The 20,082-nt window shown below is 36.2% G+C and overlaps 2 protein-coding genes across 7 annotated transcripts in view; one reads left to right on the forward strand and one right to left on the reverse strand.

Annotated features, from left to right (window-relative positions):
- LOC128694557 (mini-chromosome maintenance complex-binding protein) overlaps window positions 1-20,082 on the reverse strand; it is a 22,299-nt gene continuing 2,217 nt past the window's right edge. For 2 of the 3 annotated variants that reach the window (XM_070095734.1, XM_070095735.1), the window contains exons 2-14: window positions 17,202-17,443; window positions 15,367-15,452; window positions 13,496-13,678; window positions 13,071-13,172; window positions 11,313-11,452; window positions 8,500-8,674; window positions 8,142-8,320; window positions 6,059-6,269; window positions 4,758-4,931; window positions 3,915-4,156; window positions 2,550-2,706; window positions 2,118-2,203; window positions 1-1,634 (exon numbers count right to left, since the gene is read on the reverse strand). In XM_070095734.1, the coding sequence (XP_069951835.1) occupies window positions 1,526-1,634; window positions 2,118-2,203; window positions 2,550-2,706; window positions 3,915-4,156; window positions 4,758-4,931; window positions 6,059-6,269; window positions 8,142-8,320; window positions 8,500-8,674; window positions 11,313-11,452; window positions 13,071-13,172; window positions 13,496-13,678; window positions 15,367-15,452; window positions 17,202-17,259 (1,902 nt within the window). In that variant the 5' untranslated portion in view covers window positions 17,260-17,443 and the 3' untranslated portion in view covers window positions 1-1,525. Of the gene's footprint in view, window positions 1,635-2,117; window positions 2,204-2,549; window positions 2,707-3,914; window positions 4,157-4,757; window positions 4,932-6,058; window positions 6,270-8,141; window positions 8,321-8,499; window positions 8,675-11,312; window positions 11,453-13,070; window positions 13,173-13,495; window positions 13,679-15,366; window positions 15,453-17,201; window positions 17,444-18,266; window positions 18,342-20,082 lie in introns of those variants that run through there. The other variant, XM_070095733.1, reaches the window with a different exon arrangement.
- Window positions 18,518-20,082, forward strand: part of LOC128694689 (proline-rich protein 36-like) — a 9,712-nt gene continuing 8,147 nt past the window's right edge. For all 4 annotated transcript variants that reach the window (XM_070095736.1, XM_070095737.1, XM_070095738.1 and 1 more), the window contains exon 1: window positions 18,518-18,540. The gene's annotated coding sequence lies outside the window, so the exon portion shown is untranslated. The remainder of the gene's footprint in view (window positions 18,541-20,082) is intronic.

A 20,082-nucleotide genomic window follows, 5' to 3' on the forward strand; every position in this document is an offset into this window, starting at 1 on the left:
ATTTACACCAATATTTTTATTTAAAAATATACAATACTGTATAAGCTTGGAAAACTCAAAAGGGAAATTTTTAGAAGGGCAATACAACCTCCTCCTCAATGGACAAGTGTGGGGAAAATAACAATTTAATTTGTCTTTCAGTATAAAATTATGTTAAGGAATTTAGTTAGAATTTTTTAAAATTTCATTAACCCTTTCAGGGGCCAGATTTTGTTATTTTTTCTTATGAAATGGTAGAGAATCTTTCTGAAGGTAGTAAAAAAAAAGTACAAAATTTGATGGAAAATTGACGAAATTATGCTCTCGCGAATTTTGATGCGTCAGCGATATTTACGAATCGGTGATTTTGCCGACTTTGACTCCCATTTTAGGCCAATTACATTATTCCAGTTGACCAAATTCTTAGCTATTTCACTAGTATCACTTCTATTCTATCGATTAAGCACAAGAAATCGCCCAGTCAACTGTTTCAACTACAAAATAAAGTGACTGGAAATTGGTAATTTGGCCAATTAAACACAAAGTTCAAAATATTCCAATTTCAAAATAGAGTCCAGAATAAACAGTGTAAGTATTTCTGGCACTAAACTAACATTTCCTCTGCTCATTAGTTATGTTTTGAGGCTTTACAAATTAATTCCATTTAGATTTTTTATTCACATAATGAATTTTTATTCAAACCAAAAAATAGAAGATTTAGTGTTGTGCAATATTGTAATAGTTGTATATCATCACCACATTTGTGAATGTATATTAGACCCACCAGCTGACGTGTATTAGACGTGTGAGGTCGTTTGTTTACTCTTGAACATCGACAAAAATTTAACATTTCCGCTACTTTGAGCTCAGTTTCAAGTCATTTCCATTACTAAAACCAATCAAAATCATCTCTACTTCTGTAATATATTTTCCATTCTATCAAACGAGACCAAGAAATCGCAAATACAACTATAAAAAACATACGAAAAAACACTGCAAAGTCGCTGTTTTAATCGAAAATCACTGTCTCAGTTTTTTTTCTCTCATTATACATTGTGTGCTGCAGGATTTGTTTTATGTGGTGCACACATACCACATAGATGTATCTCTCATATCTAGGCCCAAATTTACCACTCGCAGCTTATCAGAGTGAGCTGAGCTCATGGCGTAGATCTACGGTTTGGACCCTGAACGTAAAGCCGTAGATCTACGGCACAGACCCTGAAAGGGTTAAACAGTATATATCTAACATTTCAATATGTGTAAGTTTTTAAACAATCTAACTGCCTGATTACAACAATATACAGTGCACTCATTAATAATGTATCTTACATTACTTCTCACTCTGTACATAACTCATCTATAATCCTGTCTCCTCTCGTTTTATACGTAATTTGACCGAATTCCAAAAATAGTTTATATATGGATACCACCATCAGAGACAAGTTTATGTATTTTCCTCACCTAATACACACTATTTTTTTATTCTTTTGAGCATACACATATGTATTTAAAAGACGAATACATTCATTTGAAAATAAAGATATCAATGAGAACTGACATTCAGCCGCAACTTTTGTTCATTTCCAAGAATTTTCACACTTCTCCAAATATCAGGAGTAAGTGACGTTTCTCCACAGCTAACAGCAACAAGTCTGAAAAATAAAAATAAGATAGAGTAAACATTCATAATTCACATGGTTTACGTTCCTGAAATCTTTGCTATCAATGAGCGGAAAAAAACATTTCTAAGGCCTGGGAGACATCAAAATACTCTGGGATGGACAAGACATGGAACAAAAATACAAACTGCACACCTAACCAAGTAATACATATACCAGAAAACACCAACTTAAAGTAATAAGAAATAAAACAAAGACAATGATAAGATAAATTAAGCAGATTTCATAAAGATGTTCAAATTTAATGATATAGCTCTAATTTATGCTAATAATCTAATGTTAAAGAAATGGCCCAAAAGTTAGAACTCCCCACATTCCCTACTTTCAAGTACTGTAGGTAGTACAGCCCTTGGTACAAGACATCAGAATCCTGAGCACAAAATCCCTTTCTACCACTACTTGCAACTGCCAATTTTGAATACACTTATTTTTAAAGGTTAAGAAAAATTACTGTACCTGGCAAGAACTAACAGACTATGAAGGTCACTTGCTGTAATTCCATTCTCATTCTTACGGCTATCAACGAAGTCATCCTGCACCATCTGAAAATTTTTTTACTTATATTAAGCACAAATTTCATGATTAACCAAGTATAACAAAAAACAGAACAGCATTTCATACAATGAAGAGCATAAGATTCTTATGCAGTTACTAAACCAGAATCTTTCCTTAAATTACTACCAGGGTACTGAAAATTTGTAATGATATCAAAAAGTACAAAAGAATTTAAGTTTTATTAATGAATTCAAGGTATGAAACATTTCATGAAATGCTCAGAAGCACCTGTTACATCCTATTACTTCAGAAAGGAGAAAAGCTGACTAGTAAGTTTCGGTTTCAATATTTTGAAAAAAAAAAAATCATGTACTATTTATGTAAACTTTTTACCTTCTGCATTTCATCTGACAGTGTGTAGCTCATCAATCTAGCAGTGGTGAGGTATGAACGCAATCTTTGAAGAAGATCTGGAGTTAACTTAGAGTGAATTTGAGTGAATGCTGTAGACACATTAGTGTGCTTTGGTTCCAGTCTCACTTCAACATCACTGAAATATTGAAAGCTTGTTTGTAAGTCAGCCACAAGACTTTAGCATATATAATAAATAAAAACAGTAACAATTACTCAAGCCTAATATATAATAAACCTGGGAAGAGGAAAGTGAAAGCATTAAGGACAGGTCCTCTAAGACTTGTATGGAAATAACACAGGCAGGTTAATGAAAGAAAATCAGATTTTTTTTTTTTATCAAGGCAGTTCCTAGCAGATAAGAAATATATTTTTTCATTAACCCATCACAATTAGTTCAAAACTGAGATAGGGTGACCCAAAGACACACTCACCAACACTTAGTTGCCTTCCTAATGTGGAATCATTAAACCACATCTATATAGTATACTATATTCAAGTTCACTGGTCAAGGCTATGCTTTGACATTTCACTAAATGTTTGGTTTCATTCTATACAAGATTTTTTAATTTACTGAAGTCTATTTAGGTTTCATTACATTGCATTATAAATTTACAACATTAATATATCCTTGCTTACAACTTACCCACACAGGTATCCTTCTTACTTTATACTAAAGTTGAAAATTGCCAAAGCACTCTCATCCTGAATGTTAAATGTGATTTATGCCTTCATATAATTTTCCTTGGATAAACCAAAACTTTGTCTTTTTCTTTCTTACAAGACCTTTTATTTGCCTTTACTACATTAACTCTTAATTTCAAATATATAATCAATATTGATCATAAATGACTGGATTTTTTTAATCTTTCAACATCTTGCATACATATCCACATTTTCCTCTGCCATCTTTGATGTCTTTGTTCCTTAAGAAAGAATTTATAATCTAGCTAGACTCTACATTCTATAACAATCATTCTTTACACAGAATGACTTTTGCCCCTAAATTCTTTGTATTTTCTATCTTAAAGTTACTATGTTTATACCTATTACTTCGGTTCAGTTTGTTATACCTTTTTCTTTTCACTACTAATTAATCTGTTACTATGACAGACAATTATTTTCAAAATTAACTTCACTGATTATCTTACAATGAAGCAAAAGAATCTTAAGAGGAACCAAGATATTTAGATTTTTAAAGGATTACCATGGTAACATCTCTTATCGTCTAAAATAGCAACAAGACAAAGTGAAAGTGAATGTTGTCTTCTTTGAGTCACCCACCCTGGGTAAGAAATAACTAACAATGAGAATTTCCTTTACTGACAAAGTATTAATTACGCTCACCTAGTAATCATAGCTCTTCCCTCGGAAAGGATGAGGACTGGAATGTTGGTATGCTGTTCAATTTGATGATACTGAAAATCATAATCTGCTTTTTGCCAATTAATAACATTGCCCAGAGCAGTGAGGTTCTGAACTCCTTTAGCATCTAACTGACCAGCTGTAAGCACCGTCTCATCAACCACCAGGTGTGTGTGCTGACTTAGCTGAAGTAACCCACTCATCAACCGATTGCTTTTGTAATCCTGGAGAACAATAGTATTATATAGCACAGTAGATTGAATTACAAATATATAAACTAAGTGCCAGATTGCCTAGTGACCTACCTTCCAACAAATGGACAAGATAAAACAGAATGAATATTAAAACAGAATTTATGCTTTAAATATCTTTCTGCTAGTTAAATTTTACTGCAGAGCAACAAATTTTTTCTATGTTAATACAAAGTAGCCTTGGTGGGAGACTGCCAGTGTGACTGAAAAAGATAACAAAGGCTGCATATTGCTAGCTAAGATAGGCAATTCATATTTAAAATATTTACTCCCACTTCTATTATTCTTTTTGGTACATTCATGAAGATGTACTGAACAAATAGGAGTCATACAGTACCTAGAGAATGAAAGGCAATCAGGTTTACACCAAAGAAAGGGAGGACAAATCTAATTCTTTGAATCAAGAGCCCTTCACTTGGAAGTATAGACATATTGCTATGAACTTGAATGGAAAATTAACACTCAAAATATAAAATATATACTAAAGAAATTTATATAATAAGGATCAAGAACAGTATCAAGCATTTAAAAGGATGAGAACATTTCCCATCTTCCAGAGAGTGAAAGATCATACCTTCTTTGGAGTGAAAACTGTATTATTCATGTTGTTCAGTGTCATGGAGAACAGGTGTGACTGAGTGACAAGACTGCTGATGAGATTATAGAGGCAAGTGGTATACTGTTGCTCTTGTAAACCTTTTGTCACTCCAGAAAGGTTCATGCTGTATTTTCCAAGTGCAATTACATCCTGCAAACCATCAAAAAATTATTAAATTTTAGTAGTAATCAATGCCTCAATATTTATAGAGAGAAGTGGTGTAACATACAGACAATAAAAAAATAAGACAGATGCAGTATAATGTGATCCTTTATTGATGATAAATCCCAGTGTGTGAGCAAAACATCACTTAAAGGGTCACGATATACCACATTTGTCTTCTTTGCTTCAATATCTCTACAGCATTTTCTCAATGAAAACTTGATTATGGTCCTACAGACTAATATTTCTCTAATTTCCATTTCCAATTTGTGGGTTAGTTGTGTACTTAGTGCTTTATTTCCTGCTGAAAATCCTCCCTTTAAAGATGGCCTCATTCAGAGACTTTGCCATACAACTCATCTGTCTCAGACTTTAAGAGAATAAGTCGAAGGAGCTTTTGAATCAAATCAAGTGCCTGCAATCTGTTTTCTGTCACCCAAATGAAATATTAAAAACTGACATGTCCCGAGATACAAGGAATACTATATATTGATTTTATTATTATTTAACATTTTACCTATAATTTTAGGGCAGTTATACTCATCTTGTGAAGGACTACACTGTCAGAGACTGTTGACTTCAGTCCTATTATAGGAGTCATTATTGGCACTATAAAAATAAAAACTGCCTCATTCCCTCAACAAGAATATAAGTGGTATAAAAAAAAAAAAAAAAGCTAACAAACACTGTACACTAGAAAATATATAGTACAGCCTCTCCTCAATGATGGAGTTCCGTTCCTAAAACCACGTCAGTCAATGAATTCGTTGCTAAGTGAAGAGCATACTATAATGGTAGTGGGCTTGAGCCAACCATCACTGATATTGTTTTAATGTCACCTTTGCACCATTTATAACATTTCTGGTATACATATTTTTAAATGTTTATACAGCAGTGTACTGTATATTGTAATAAACAGAATAGAGGAAATCAGCTCTAATATACATTATTTAGGTATGCATACTGGTCCGAGAGCTCGTCGTAAGTCTGAGTTGTCGATAAATGAGTACGTCGCTAAGTGAGGAGAGACTGTATATAAAACTTTCATACAGTGTAATATAAGCAATTATTATTACTACTCTCCATACATTCAGTAAATAACATGAGTAATTTACCTGTCTTAAATAAACAGAGGAGACAAAGTGACAGATCATGAACTCTGCAGCAAGTGCATCTCCTAGAAGAGCCTCTTGTAGCAATTCACGAAGTAGTTCCCGAGTTTCCCGCATGCTTCCCTTTTGTGCTGCAATGTCACCAGAGCACTCCAGATCAGCTGAGAGAAGCGGATTAGTATGGGACACCTTCTGGGCAGAAAGAACGTGCAATCTGAAAATTGAAAACCGTTAACATAACCAGTACAAATTCCTTTGCCAGACTAATTATTTTATGAAGACAAGATATATTTTGAAAGAAAAAGTGTATTACATATTCTTTGTATAAATATGAAGCATTGCACATTCATCAACATGCCTTTTTTTTTCCAACAAACTGGCCATATCCCACTGAGGCAGGGTGACTTAGAAAGAAAAACAAGTTTCTCTTTATAAATTTAGTAATGCATACACGAGAAGAGGTTACTAGCCCTTTGTTTCCAGCATTTTAGTCACCTCTTATAACATGAATGGCTTATGATGGAAGAATTCTGTTCCACTTTCCCATGGAGATAAGAGGAAATAAAGAACAAGAACTATTAAAAAAATAGAAGAAAGCTCAGAAGGGTGTGCGTTTTTTTTTTTCAACAAATCGGCCATGTCCCACCAAGGCAGGGTGGCCCAAAAAGAAAAACGCAAGTTTCTCTTTTTAAATTTAGTAATTTATACAAGAGAAGGGGTTACTAGACCCTTGTCCCCGGCATTTTAGTCTCCTCTCTTACAACATGCATGGCTTATGGAGGAAGAATTCTGTTTCGCTTCCCCATGGAGATAAGAGGAAATAAACAAGAACAAGAACTAGAAAGAAAATACCAGAAAACCCAGAAGGGTGTGTGTGTATATATATATATATATATATATATATGCTTGTACATGAATGTGTAGTGTGACCTAAGTGTAACTAGCAGTAGCAAGGCGTGCCTGAAATCTTGCACGTTTATGAGACAGAAACACGGACACCAGCACTCCTACCATCATGTAAAACAATTACAGGTTTCTGTTTTACACTGACTTGGCAGGATGGTAGTACCTCCCTGGGTGGTTGCTGTCTACCAACCTACTACCTAGGAACTTTTATGGACATAAAAACAACTATGGAGCTAGTAACCCCTTCTCCTGTATAAATTACTAATTTTTTCTTTTAACAAGTTGGCCGTCTCCCACCGAGGCAGGGTGACCCAAAAAGAAAGATAAAATTCCCAAAAAGAAAATACTTTCATCATTCAACAGTTTCCCCTCACTCACACATAATCACTGTTTTTGCAGAGGTGCTCAGAACACAACAGTTTAGAAGCATATACGTATAAAGATACACAACATATCCCTCCAAACTGCTAATATCCCAAAACCCCTCCTTTAGAGTGCAGGCATTGTACTTCCCATTTCCAGGACTCAAGTCCGGCTATATAAAAATAACCGGTTTCCCTGAATCCTTTCACTAAATATTACCCTGCTCACACTCCAACAGATCGTCAGGTCCCAAATACCATTCGTCTCCATTCACTCCTATCGAACAAACTCATGCACACCTTTATAAAGTATTTGTCTTTTTCGAGGCACCCTGCCTTGGTGGGAGACAGCTGGTATGTTAAAATCCCCAATCTGGGAGGATGGAGATAATTTCATAAACATTCCATTTTTCCTGTGAATGGAGTAGATTACCCTGAGATGGCAATTCCCAAGTTATAGTATCTTCAGCTACGTTGGAAGGAAAACTACGAAGCTCCCTAAGGTGATGAACCTTCAGCACAGAATGACAAAATTCATCACCCTGTATGAGCCCAATCCTGCATGATGGAATATGACAGGGGAAACACAGCTATCCTTTGTTCCTATCTCTGTCAAACATTTGGTCAATATGAACTATATGTCATCATCATTAACTTTCATTTTATTTGATAAAGAGGAGATGGGGGAAATGGGAAAAGGATGAAAAGGAAATATTAAAGGGAGGATAAGGAAAGTAGTCAGATTATCATTCAATTTTTCAGTTTTTCACAAACTATTCTACAGGAAACAAATATTCTTAACCAAAAGCAGTTCTTACCTGGGTACAAGGGAAGGTGGTGGACAATGAGCAACTTCTTCCTCCATGTCCATAGCAGCTGTGTTCATCTCTATGTTGCCATCATGGTCAGGGCCCCCCAATGCCATTGCAGGATCAATCGACAGTATGCCAACCACTTCAACAATGTCATTTAGAGAGAAATTAACGTCATCATATGTCTGGGGAAAATATTACAATAAATTACAATTAATGTTTTCATTCTGCCACACTGTCTTTTCACAAGATCATTTTCAATTAATACGGTAGTACTCCTTGAATAATTCTTCTTCAAATACTTTCACTATAAAGGCAGCTTTTAAAATGCAAACTCTGTTACCTCTAATTATCAGAAACTCACTTTGACAAGACATGGTGTGCCTTTCATCCCCGGAATAGGAAAGTTTAGATCAATTGCTTCCCTAGAACCAGATGTTTCTTCACTACTACTTCTCTGCAAGTCTTGAGTAACTTCATTCCTTCCCTCCGTTCTGGTGCGCTTATTTTCTCCTTGCTCTACTGCTTCCATTTTCATGCTGAAAAAATTATTTACACAATACTGTATGTACGTAAATACAGTATGAAAATGCATACATCATACTTTCAGTATAGGATGAAGTCTAGGAAACATCTGGAAGCAATACAACTAAATGAAAAAGGATTTCTTTAGTTTAAGATTAGCCAATTTGATGGAATGAACTGGAGGCAAAGAAGGGAATGTATGAAAGTATAGTAGTACCAACACTCTTATATGGATGTGAAGCTTGGGTGGTAAATGCAGCAGCGAGGAGACGGTTGGAGGCAGTGGAGATGTCATGTTTAAGGGCAATGTGTGGTGTAAATATTATGCAGAAAATTCGGAGTGTGGAAATTAGGAGAAGGTGTGGAGTTAATATAAGCATTAGTCAGAGGGCAGAAGAGGGGTTGTTGAGGTGGTTTGGTCATTTAGAGAGAATGGATCAAAGTAGAATGACATGGAAAGCATATAAATCTATAGGGGAAGGAAAGAGGGGTAGGGGTCGTCCTCGAAAGGGTTGGAAAGAGGGGGTAAAGGAGGTTTTGTGGGCGAGGGGCTTGGACTTCCAGCAAGCGTGCATGAGCGTGTTAGATAGGAGTGAATGGAGACGAATGATACTTGGGACCTGACGATCTGTTGGAGTGTGAGCAGGGTAATATTTAGTGAAGGGATTCAGGGAAACCGGTTATTTTCATATAGTCGGACTTGAGTCCTGGAAATGGGAAGTACAATGCCTGCACTTTAAAGGAGGGGTTTGGGATATTGGCAGTTTGGAGGGATATGTTGTGTATCTTTATACGTATATGCTTCTAAACTGTTGTATTCTGAGCACCTCTGCAAAAGCAGTGATAATGTGTGAGTGTGGTGAAAGTGTTGAATGATGATGAAAGTATTTTCTTTTTGGGGATTTTCTTTCTTTTTTTTTGGGTCACCCTGCCTCGGTGGGAGACGGCCGACTTGTTGAAAAAAAAAACAACTGGAAGTCCATTCATTTTTCAGTTAATAAGAGAACTACCAGGAGCCTACCTGGAGGGTGTTCTAAGGGTTCAACACCCCCCTGCAGCCCAGTCCATGACCAGACCTCCTGGTGGATCAGGGGCTGATCAAAGCTCAACTTTGTAAACTCAAATATTTAAGTACATGTACAGCAATTATATACATACTGCAAAATAATGGAGCATCAAAATGTCATGAAAAATTGTCAATAACAGGAATCAATCTACATGTTAAGAAACAGAAAGAAGTTTTCTGCAAATAGAAATTATGGAATTATATAATAGGAATTATGAAAACATGATAGTAGTAAATATGCTTATCTTGGAAAACAGATGAGTGCACATGATACAGTAACTACTTAAAAGTTTATGATAATTGGAAAGGGTTTCAGGTTGTGTTTATCTACTATTGGAAAAAATACTTTTGATAAATTATATAAGAAGTGATACCATTTGCACAGATTAATTTCCATAACTACAAATAGGCAACTGATAGAATGTAAACACTTACTTATACACTCAGCAAAGAAACAAGAAATCCAAAATAAGCATTAAGTTACCAAATTGTCAGTTACTTTTGTTTTAGGCATTACAGAAATTGGGGGGAAAAAAAAAGTTACTCAAATCTGATTTATGAAAAACTGGAGATTTACATGAAAAGAGAATGTGCATGGAACATGACAAAAAGAAAAATTATCTGGGTTAAATTTCAGCCAAAAGTTCCCAAGTTAATATTTTTTTTACATTAAGTGAAGGATGAGGCTAACCATAGAATTGACGGAAAAAAAGAGGCGAGTGGCGAGTCGAGATATCTGTGGAGACAAAAAACGTTATCCATGGAGGCAAAGAAAGGAATGTATGAAAGTATAGTGGTACCAACACTTATGTGGGTGTGAAGCTTGGGTTGCAAATGCTGCAGCGAGGAGGGGGCTGGAGGCAGTGGAGTTGTCCTGTCTAAGGGTAATGTGTGGTGTAAATGCTATGCAGAGAATTTGGAGTGTGGAAATCAGGAGGAGGTGTGGAGTTAATAAAAGTATTAGTCAGAGGGCTGAAGAGAGGTTGTTGAGGTGGTTTGGTCATTTAAAGAATGGATCAAAGTAGAATGACTTGGAGAGCGTATAAATCTGTATGGAAAGGAAGGTGGGTAGGGGTCATCCTAGAAAAGGTTGGAGGGAGGGGGTAAAGGAGGTTTTGTGGGCGAGGGGCTTGGACTTCCAGCAAGCATGTGCGAGCGTGTTAGATAAGAGTGAATGGAGACTAGTGGTTTTTGGGACCTGACAAGCTGTTGGAGTGTGAGCAGGGTAATATATTTTGTGGAGGGATTCAGGGAAACTGGTCAGCCGGACTCGAGACCTGGAAATGGGAAGTGCAATGCCTGCACTTTAAAGGAGGGGTTTGGGATATTGGCAGTTTGGAGGAACTTCTGAACTGTCGTATAGGAGCTCCTCTACAAAGACAGTGATTATGTACGAGGTGAAAGTGTCGAATGATGATGAAAATATTTTCTTTTTGGGGATTTTCTTGCTTATTGGGTCACCCTGCCTTGGTGGGAGATGACCGATGTGTAAAAAAAAAAAAAACAATGCTAAAATTAGTTCCATTATACCATGTTAAAATGGAACAAGAGGTGCAACAACACTGAAGAGTGACTGGATTACCAACCTATCTGTGTCCTCTGTTTGGTCAGCACATTGATTCAGACTGGTATAGTGGTCACTTTCCTCAGTTACACTACGTTTTTTTCGAGATACACTGTTTGAGGAGCTTGCACCCAATGTGCAGGGATTCATATCTTGATATATCTAGAAAAAGTGTAAAATTATATTATGTACCTTTTAACAACATAATTTAGCCTTAGTTAATAGTTTACTGAACTACTCTGAATTTGTGCTTTGTGTGAATAGTCTATCATGCTAGACTGACATTACAACATGGTATCTATAGCATTTTTAAGATTATGATATAGAATTAAACAGTGTAACATCTGGGTACCTTTATTGTAGACGTATTGCCATCCAGTGGCTTTATCAGTACAAACTGAATCACATAATGGGAATGAGTTTGTACTGATAAAGCCATTGGATGGCAAAATGTCTACAATAAAGATACCCAGATGATGTGTGTGTCTAATTCTTCACCATGTCAGTATTGTATACCATACATACACATTCTTTTAAGATTATAATGAAACTAAATGTATATCTCACCAAAAGAGTTTGCATACTAAGTGCCTGTATAAGGCAAATGATTTGGGATATCCTGACTAAAGCATAAAACTGGAAAAAATGCAAGCCAATTATGTATTGTACAATCCATTAAAACACCATGAAATGACACTTATGAATGATTACATGCATTTTTATTTAGATGAACTGTTTAAGAATTAGACACATGTGCAGCATCTGGGTATCTTTATTTGTAGACGTCTCACCGACCAGTGGCTTTATCAATACAAGGACATGCGTGAAGAATTATATACAAAAGATGAGGTAAACAGTCATTCAGCCTTGGAGTTGGTGAAGAGCACTGTAGTCTTTAAATGTTTACAAATAAAGATGCCTAGATGTTACACATGTGTCTAATTCTTCATCATGTTGGTATTGTATACTATTTATATACAACCAGATGCACTGTTACATTAGTAACTCACTTTCCTTAAGAGGGTTATCCACAATTTCTTAAAAAATTGTGTAACTATGAAACCATCATTTTTTGTCAATAACTTAGGCAATCTCTCTTTCTTTGGGAGCAAGAGCATAAATATATATACCCACTGGGTATATATATTTATGCTGCCTGGTTTGGGACCTGGCTGCACAGAAGTGGTGACCCATACAGGTTTGTAGACCTGGTGGTATGCCTCAAAATACCTCCCATGTATAAATTATCCCTAGGTAGTAGGTTGGTAGACAGCAACCGCCCAGGGAGAAACTTTTGTTTTTCTTTTTGGGCCACCCTGCCTCGGTGGAAACGGCTGATTTGTTCAAAAAAGAAGTATAAATTATCAGGTACAGCATCTTTCCCTCACTCCATAGAGTATTCCAAGGATTTTGGGGGAATCCCAGTAGATTAAATGCTTTATTGGGTCTATTCAGATATCTAGTTATGCAAGACCCTGTGCCAGAATGTAACCTTCCAATCTTTGACATTCACACAAGCTAGAATAACTACTTACACTAGCAAGCATGCTAGCTGGGAATAATGGCCTGTACTTGCTAGCTAGCTAGTAATAACTGTCTGTGCTAACTAGCTGGAAATAACGGCCTGTCCAAGTTGGCTGGAAATAATAGCCTGCGCAAGGTAACAATAATAACCTTCGTACTGTGCAGATACATGTAAATACCAGTTTAAGGATTAATCTTCTAAAAATTCACGGAAACACTTTTTTTGAACACCAACTTAAGACTTTAAAATACAAACCTTTTTTACCCACTCATTTTCCCCAGGAACAGGAACACAGTAGTATGTAAGCCGGTCACCTGTCTCACACCGAGGTGAATCCGTTACAATATTTTCACCTGCCTGCAGAGGATAAAGGTTAAATATAGCATTTAAGAATATTAACATCTAAAATTAAGAGAAATAGTTATGCCTGAACTTGGTTATTAAATAGTTCAAGAATTTTCAACTTCCTAATGTTTTTTGAATTAATTTGGATAAGTTAACCTTATTTTTTAACCAACTGCTTGAATTCTTTACATCTGCTAAATTTTAAACAGGAATTTTGTATATGAACCAACAGAAATATTTCTATCAAGAGTTTGTCCACTATTTCTATACTACATGTTTTCTGCAGCAATTATTTTAATCTTGAATTCATTTATAGTTTTATGTAATAATCTTACCCCACATTCTGCAATATCCTTGTAGCGCCCTGACTGCAGCCTGAAAGTCCCTGTGTTGCTGTCACGTACTTCATATAAATCTAAGAAAAACTCATTATCAAACATGTCTTGCACCATCCCTCTAAAGCGCACCACTTGATTAGGTCGCAAATCATGAAGAGGAGTTTCATTCACCCACGGCAGCTATGAAGGAAAACTATGAAATCAAATTACCTTACCATAAAAATAATTATACTCTATAAATCATAGTAAAGGTAGAAAGTTGAAAGTGAACATAGAAAAGAGTAAGGTGATGAGGGTGTCAAATGATTTAGATAAAGAAAAATTGGATATCAAATTGGGGAGGAGGAGTATGGAAGAAGTGAATGTTTTCAGATACTTGGGAGTTGACGTGTCGGCGGATGGATTTATGAAGGATGAGGTTAATCATAGAATTGATGAGGGAAAAAAGGTGAGTGGTGCGTTGAGGTATATGTGGAGTCAAAAAACGTTATCTATGGAGGCAAAGAAGGGAATGTATGAAAGTATAGTAGTACCAACACTCTTATATGGGTGTGAAGCTTGGGTGGTAAATGCAGCAGCGAGGAGACGGTTGGAGGCAGTGGAGATGTCCTGTTTAAGAGCAATGTGTGGTGTAAATATTATGCAGAAAATTCGGAGTGTGGAAATTAGGAGAAGGTGTGGAGTTAATAAAAGTATTAGTCAGAGGGCAGAAGAGGGGTTGTTGAGGTGGTTTGGTCATTTAGAGAGAATGGATCAAAGTAGAATGACATGGAAAGCATATAAATCTATAGGGGAAGGAAGGAGGGGTAGGGGTCGTCCTCGAAAGGGTTGGAGAGAGGGGGTAAAGGAGGTTTTGTGGGTAAGGGGCTTGGACTTCCAGCAAGCGTGCGTGAGCGTGTTAGATAGGAGTGAATGGAGACGAATGGTACTTGGGACCTGACGATCTGTTGGAGTGTGAGCAGGGTAATATTTAGTGAAGGGATTCAGGGAAACCGGTTATTTTCATATAGTTGGACTTGAGTCCTGGAAATGGGAAGTACAATGCCTGCACTTTAAAGGAGTGGTTTGGGATATTGGCAGTTTGGAGGGATATGTTGTGTATCTTTATACGTATATGCTTCTAAACTGTTGTATTCTGGGCACCTCTGCAAAAGCAGTGATAATGTGTGAGTGTGGTGAAAGTGTTGAATGATGATGAAAGTATTTTCTTTTTGGGGATTTTCTTTCTTTTTTGGGTCACCCTGCCTCGGTGGGAGACGGCTGACTTGCTGAGAGAACAAAAAAAAAAAAAAAAAAAAAATCATAGTATTAGGTAAGGTAAAATATTGGCTTTAAACATTAAAAAAAAAAATTACTAGATTTTTACACAAATACCTAGTGTGTCACAAACAGTATACAATATTGTGCCCACATTAGTCACTTTAGCATACCTTCTAGCAATTAAGTGCTTTGCCATGCAGCAGTATATACCTATATATAGTCAAATATAATTTTCATACACTGTTACAAGAGATATACAAGTATAAACCACTCCATAGGTGCTATTAGTATACTGTCTTAAAAATGGCTAACTTTGGCAGCAGACAGATGCTGCTAGTTTGGATGAGATACCTTGCAGCAACATTAAATCCATTGCAACAGAGTGACTAAGACAAAGATTTGGTAGTCTTAAAGCACTGGTTTGAATTCATTAAATTGTTACATTTGTTTATATATTCATTACACTGCTTGAAATTAGTCCTGTAAACAGTAATTATTATTTAAGGTTCTTATTTTAAACTAAATTATAAAAATTATGACCATGAAAAATAAACATGCTAACTACATATCTTATAAAAGTTTTCACTCTAACGAAGGTGAATTAATACCTTAGAAAGAACTGTCTTTTGCCCAATTTCTTTTTTAAAAAATTCTCTTGCCTTCTGCCTCCACTCTCCTGATGGTCCACATTCCTCTGTTGGTGAAAATACAGGTATTAGGCACTACAGCTAGCTTCTTAACAGTTACTGCAATGCAGTTTATATTTTGTATCTGGCATATTATATGAACTAATAAAATAGTGACATCGCTTTTAAAAATCAGCAACATCATACAATGTTGTGTTATATATACATCAAATATGGTATATACAATATTATGTAATTATTATTATTATATTATTATTTTAATCAAAAAGAAGTGCTAAACATTATATAAGCTTACTGTTGTTGGTAGTATGGTATTTAACCCAACATATGTCTGCCAGAAATGTTGTGCTATGTGCTTTTTCTTTTAAGAAATATACAAATGTCAGCATTTTAACTCTTTATTATACTAATGGTATACAAAACTGACAAGTAGAAGACTAAAGACATAAAGCACTTGGGTATTTTATGCAGAGAAATTTTCCCAACCAGTGGCTTGATCAATCCAATAGAGAATAATCTTGAGGATAGAATAAGATGTGAAGAATTATTTAAGTATACCTTCCATAAAATCAAGTAATAGTGAGGAGCTTGCAGCTGGTAATGACAATCAGAGTGGATAAAGAGATTGTTCTGCCATGATAGTAATGATAACAGAATATATCCAAAAGATTTTCAACACTAAATTTTGTCCTGAATTTCAAAATTATTATTATAATCGGAGAAAGAGCTAAACCAACAAGGGTCATACAGAGCTGCCTGAATTTCCAAAGCCCATTACATGGAGGTCTATTATAAGAACATAATAACATAAGAATGAAGGAACACTGCAGCAGGCCTACTGGCCCATGCGAGGCAGGTCCAAGTCTCCTACCGGCTTAAGCCAATGCACCCAACCTAGTCAGGTCAGGTCACATTGACTTAAGGGAGGAACACGGCAACCGACCTGGTAGCACAAGCTAATCAGGTCCAACTTACACCCACCCACACACACTCATGTATTTATCCAACCTATTTTTAAAGCTACACAACGTTCTGGCCTCTATAACTGTACTTGGGAGTTTGTTCCACTCATCCACAACTCTATTACCAAACCAGTACTTTCCTATATCCTTCCTGAATCTGAATTTTTCCAACTTAAAACCAAGCACCTAAAGTCGGTTCCTGACCAGCCGGGCTGTGGCTCGTACATTGGTTTGCGTGCAGCCAGCAGTAATAGCCTGGTTGATCAGGCTCTGATCCACCAGGAGGCCTGGTCACAGACCAGGCCGTGGGGGCGTTGACCCCCGGAACTCTCTCCAGGTAAACTCCAGGTAATTGCTGCGATGTAGTGGGCTTACTGTATATTCATGGAAGAAGCTCTAAACCCACAGGGGTCATACAACTCCTGGAGGAATGGGAGGTATTCAAGTTCAATTCACAGGTCCAATTCCTTTAGATCAAGAGCCCTTCACCAGTATCAAAGATGTGAAGTAGTCATCTGAGATGATCAGTCCCACAACCTTGAATCCAATATGTTTCCAAGTGATTTTTCTTTGTATTGCAGTATATCAAGGCTGAGGACTGATCAACTCAAACTATTACTTCACATCTTCTACTAACCCCAGTAATTAGTCTATGTACTGGAATGACTGAAGAAGTCAATGGCTGGCAAAAACAGCCTCTACTTAGGATAACCATATGTTGAACATGGGTCTTATTCAACTAACTTAAATGTACCATCTTGCAAAATATCTATACTGAAGTTACATGTCATTGTTTTACCTTGACTGTATATTTAATACACTTGATATGCTCACCAAAGATTTTATCTACAGCTCTAAGTGGAGCTAGAGTCCAATCGTCGACGCCAGGCATAATGTACCGTATTCGCAAAAATTCTTTGTTTTCACGTGTAGTGCTGCTAAAGGTTTCTTCTGCTGGATGTCGTCTCCTTGGTATGTTCCTTTAACCAATTGTATGGTTGGTTTAGAAGTTGAATTCCAATAAAGGCTCCCTCTTCTGCTTCAGGATACTTGCAGGTTATAGACTCTTTCAAAGACTGCAATGGAAATAAGTTAATTTGTCTAACAATTTTTGGGTTATCCTAGGAAATTTACACTATGTATGATCATTGTACTTATGTGTGCCTGTGCCCAGGGCCGGATTAAGGCATGGGATTTAGGGGCTGCAGCCTAGGGGCCTCCAGAAAAATGTCCACAGTTACTGCTGTAAGTTTATAATTATAGAATGTTATTACATGAGGTACATGATGAGCTGCAAGTTAGTAACTTGCTTATCAATGGGGGACCTCACTGTACCTATTGCCCAGGGGCCTACAAAATCTTAATCGGGCTCTGCCTGTGCTTAAGTAAACTTACTAGGTAATCTACTCATGCCGCTATGAATGATAATTTACGTAATTGTATATATGTGTACCTGTACCTGAATAAACATACTCACCTGTCTGTTTTTTTCATTGTTTTAAATAGTAGTAGATTGTAATACAGTACATCATAATGTAAATTGTTCCACTGTAATACCAAATTTCATTGTTTTAAATAGTACTAAACTGTAATACATCACATTGTAAATTGTTACATAATACTGTAATCTTTATTAACTAATTCAATAATGTAAAAAGTCTCTACTAAACTTATCAAAACCATGTAGCATCAGCTCATATAATATTCAATTCTCCTGTACTCACTTTAACTCATCTAATGACCATATGAACTATGTACTATTCCCTTACTAATCTAATCTTTCAGTTTGCCGGAAATGCTCTGCATACAAAGGGGTTTTTGGTAGGTACACCCAACTATTATATTCCTCTGTACAACCATATAATTTGTCAAAATAAACATCTTAAATCTTAATCTTACAGCAGCAGTTCACACTCCTCGTCTCTCCTTCACTTGCACTATTGTTTACAAACAAGTATTGGCGGGAAACCTTCCCGCGTCAGCTGTGTTGCGATTGTTACTTTTTAAAATGTTATATATTCTTTTAGTGTAATCCATTTATTAATTTTATTTTATATAAATAATAATTTTACACTATATTTTAATATTATATAAGATATTGTTGTCATAGCAGATATATAGTTTTTGTTATTGTAATCGCTGAATGGGCGGTAAAATATCAACAAACATTGCAGTAAGGTGTTTTGTGACTCGCAAATTCATTATTTGTTCCATATGTGCATCATCTAAGTATTTTTACGATAAATTTAACATTTAAAAAACTGACATTAGCCCTTTAATTATGATGTTACATTAATGTCAGTCAAAGCAATAGTAAAGTTAAGATTTATTGATAAATTTGTGAAGCGTCAACTACTTGACCTAGTGGAGGAAAGTTGGTCTTCATATATTTTTTATTTTATTTTTTTTAGAAAACCAGGTATAACCGCGTCCTGTGATTAGCATAACTAAGTTAATTTAGTGAGACTATATCCAAATATTATGCCAAGTACATACGGTATCACGCTACATTATAGTCTAAGTAACTTTCACTACAAAGATTATCAATAAGCGTTTCCACCTCAGCTGAGGTTCCTTGATGGTGAGGGAGGCTCTTGATCTGAGGAATTAGATCTGTTCTCCCCTTATTTGGATCGAATCTTTATGCTTCCCATTCTTAAGGAGGTGTATGACTCTTATGGGTTTAGCGCTTTCCCCCAAACTCTTTCGTTCACCGAGCTACCATTTAACTTCATTTATATTTTTATAAATTCAGTCTTTTTTTTTTACTGGAACTATGACTGGACATCGCATGTCTAGATAAATTGTAATGACATGATTGTAAACAGCTCACTACGCTGAGGACTCGAACCCGCGGCAATTTAGTATTATTACATTCGTGGGGAGAACTACACCCTTAGGGGTCATACAGCGCTTGGGAGAATGGGAGGTATTCAGGATCGATCCAAGGAGGGAAAAGACAGGTCCAGTTCCTTGAATCAAGAACCTCCTCCGACATCAAGGAGACTCCCTTGAGGAACCCATGGTAAGCCATCCTAAAATTAGCAGGTCCAGTGGGTAGCCCACTGGCCTGCTAGGTTAAGACTGACTTTCCATGGGTTTGAGAGCTCCGTGAGGTGAGCTGGCTACCACTGTGTGCTGCTACCCTGAGTTGAAGGGCATATTACATGGTCAGAGCAAGAAATGTTTACCTTACACCAGCAAATACACATGGTTGTGTATTACTAGTTACTAATGATTACAAGTTGGCGGCATATATCTCTTTATATATCCCTCTAAAGTGGTGTATATTGACATTCATAGAAAGAAAAAGATATTGGCGTCGGAAATACAATTAGCCTCTTTTGAACTCTCATTAGATTAGTAAAATACAATTCTAATAGTGAATTAATTAGACATATACACCATATCTAAAATATAAAGACCCAGGTATTGCACATGTGTCTAAACTCATCTATGCTGAACTCTTGTATGATTATCTAAGTGTGCAAGTCCCAATTATTTCAGACACATAAGCATGAACAAATCATTGATCGCAAACTATATGTAAAGCTAAAGAACTTGGTGTGTACGTAATTATGTAATGATAAATAACCTCTTAACCCCCTCACCTACAGAATTGTCTTGATGCTGATAAAAGGCTCATGATCCAAAGAATTGAACCTACCCTCCTCTGTTTTGGATCAACACTGATTACTTCCCATTCCCGGCTCTT

The sequence above is a fragment of the Cherax quadricarinatus genome, chromosome 51, assembly GCF_038502225.1.
Source record: "Cherax quadricarinatus isolate ZL_2023a chromosome 51, ASM3850222v1, whole genome shotgun sequence".
In the NCBI taxonomy this organism is placed as follows: Eukaryota; Metazoa; Arthropoda; class Malacostraca; order Decapoda; family Parastacidae; genus Cherax; species Cherax quadricarinatus.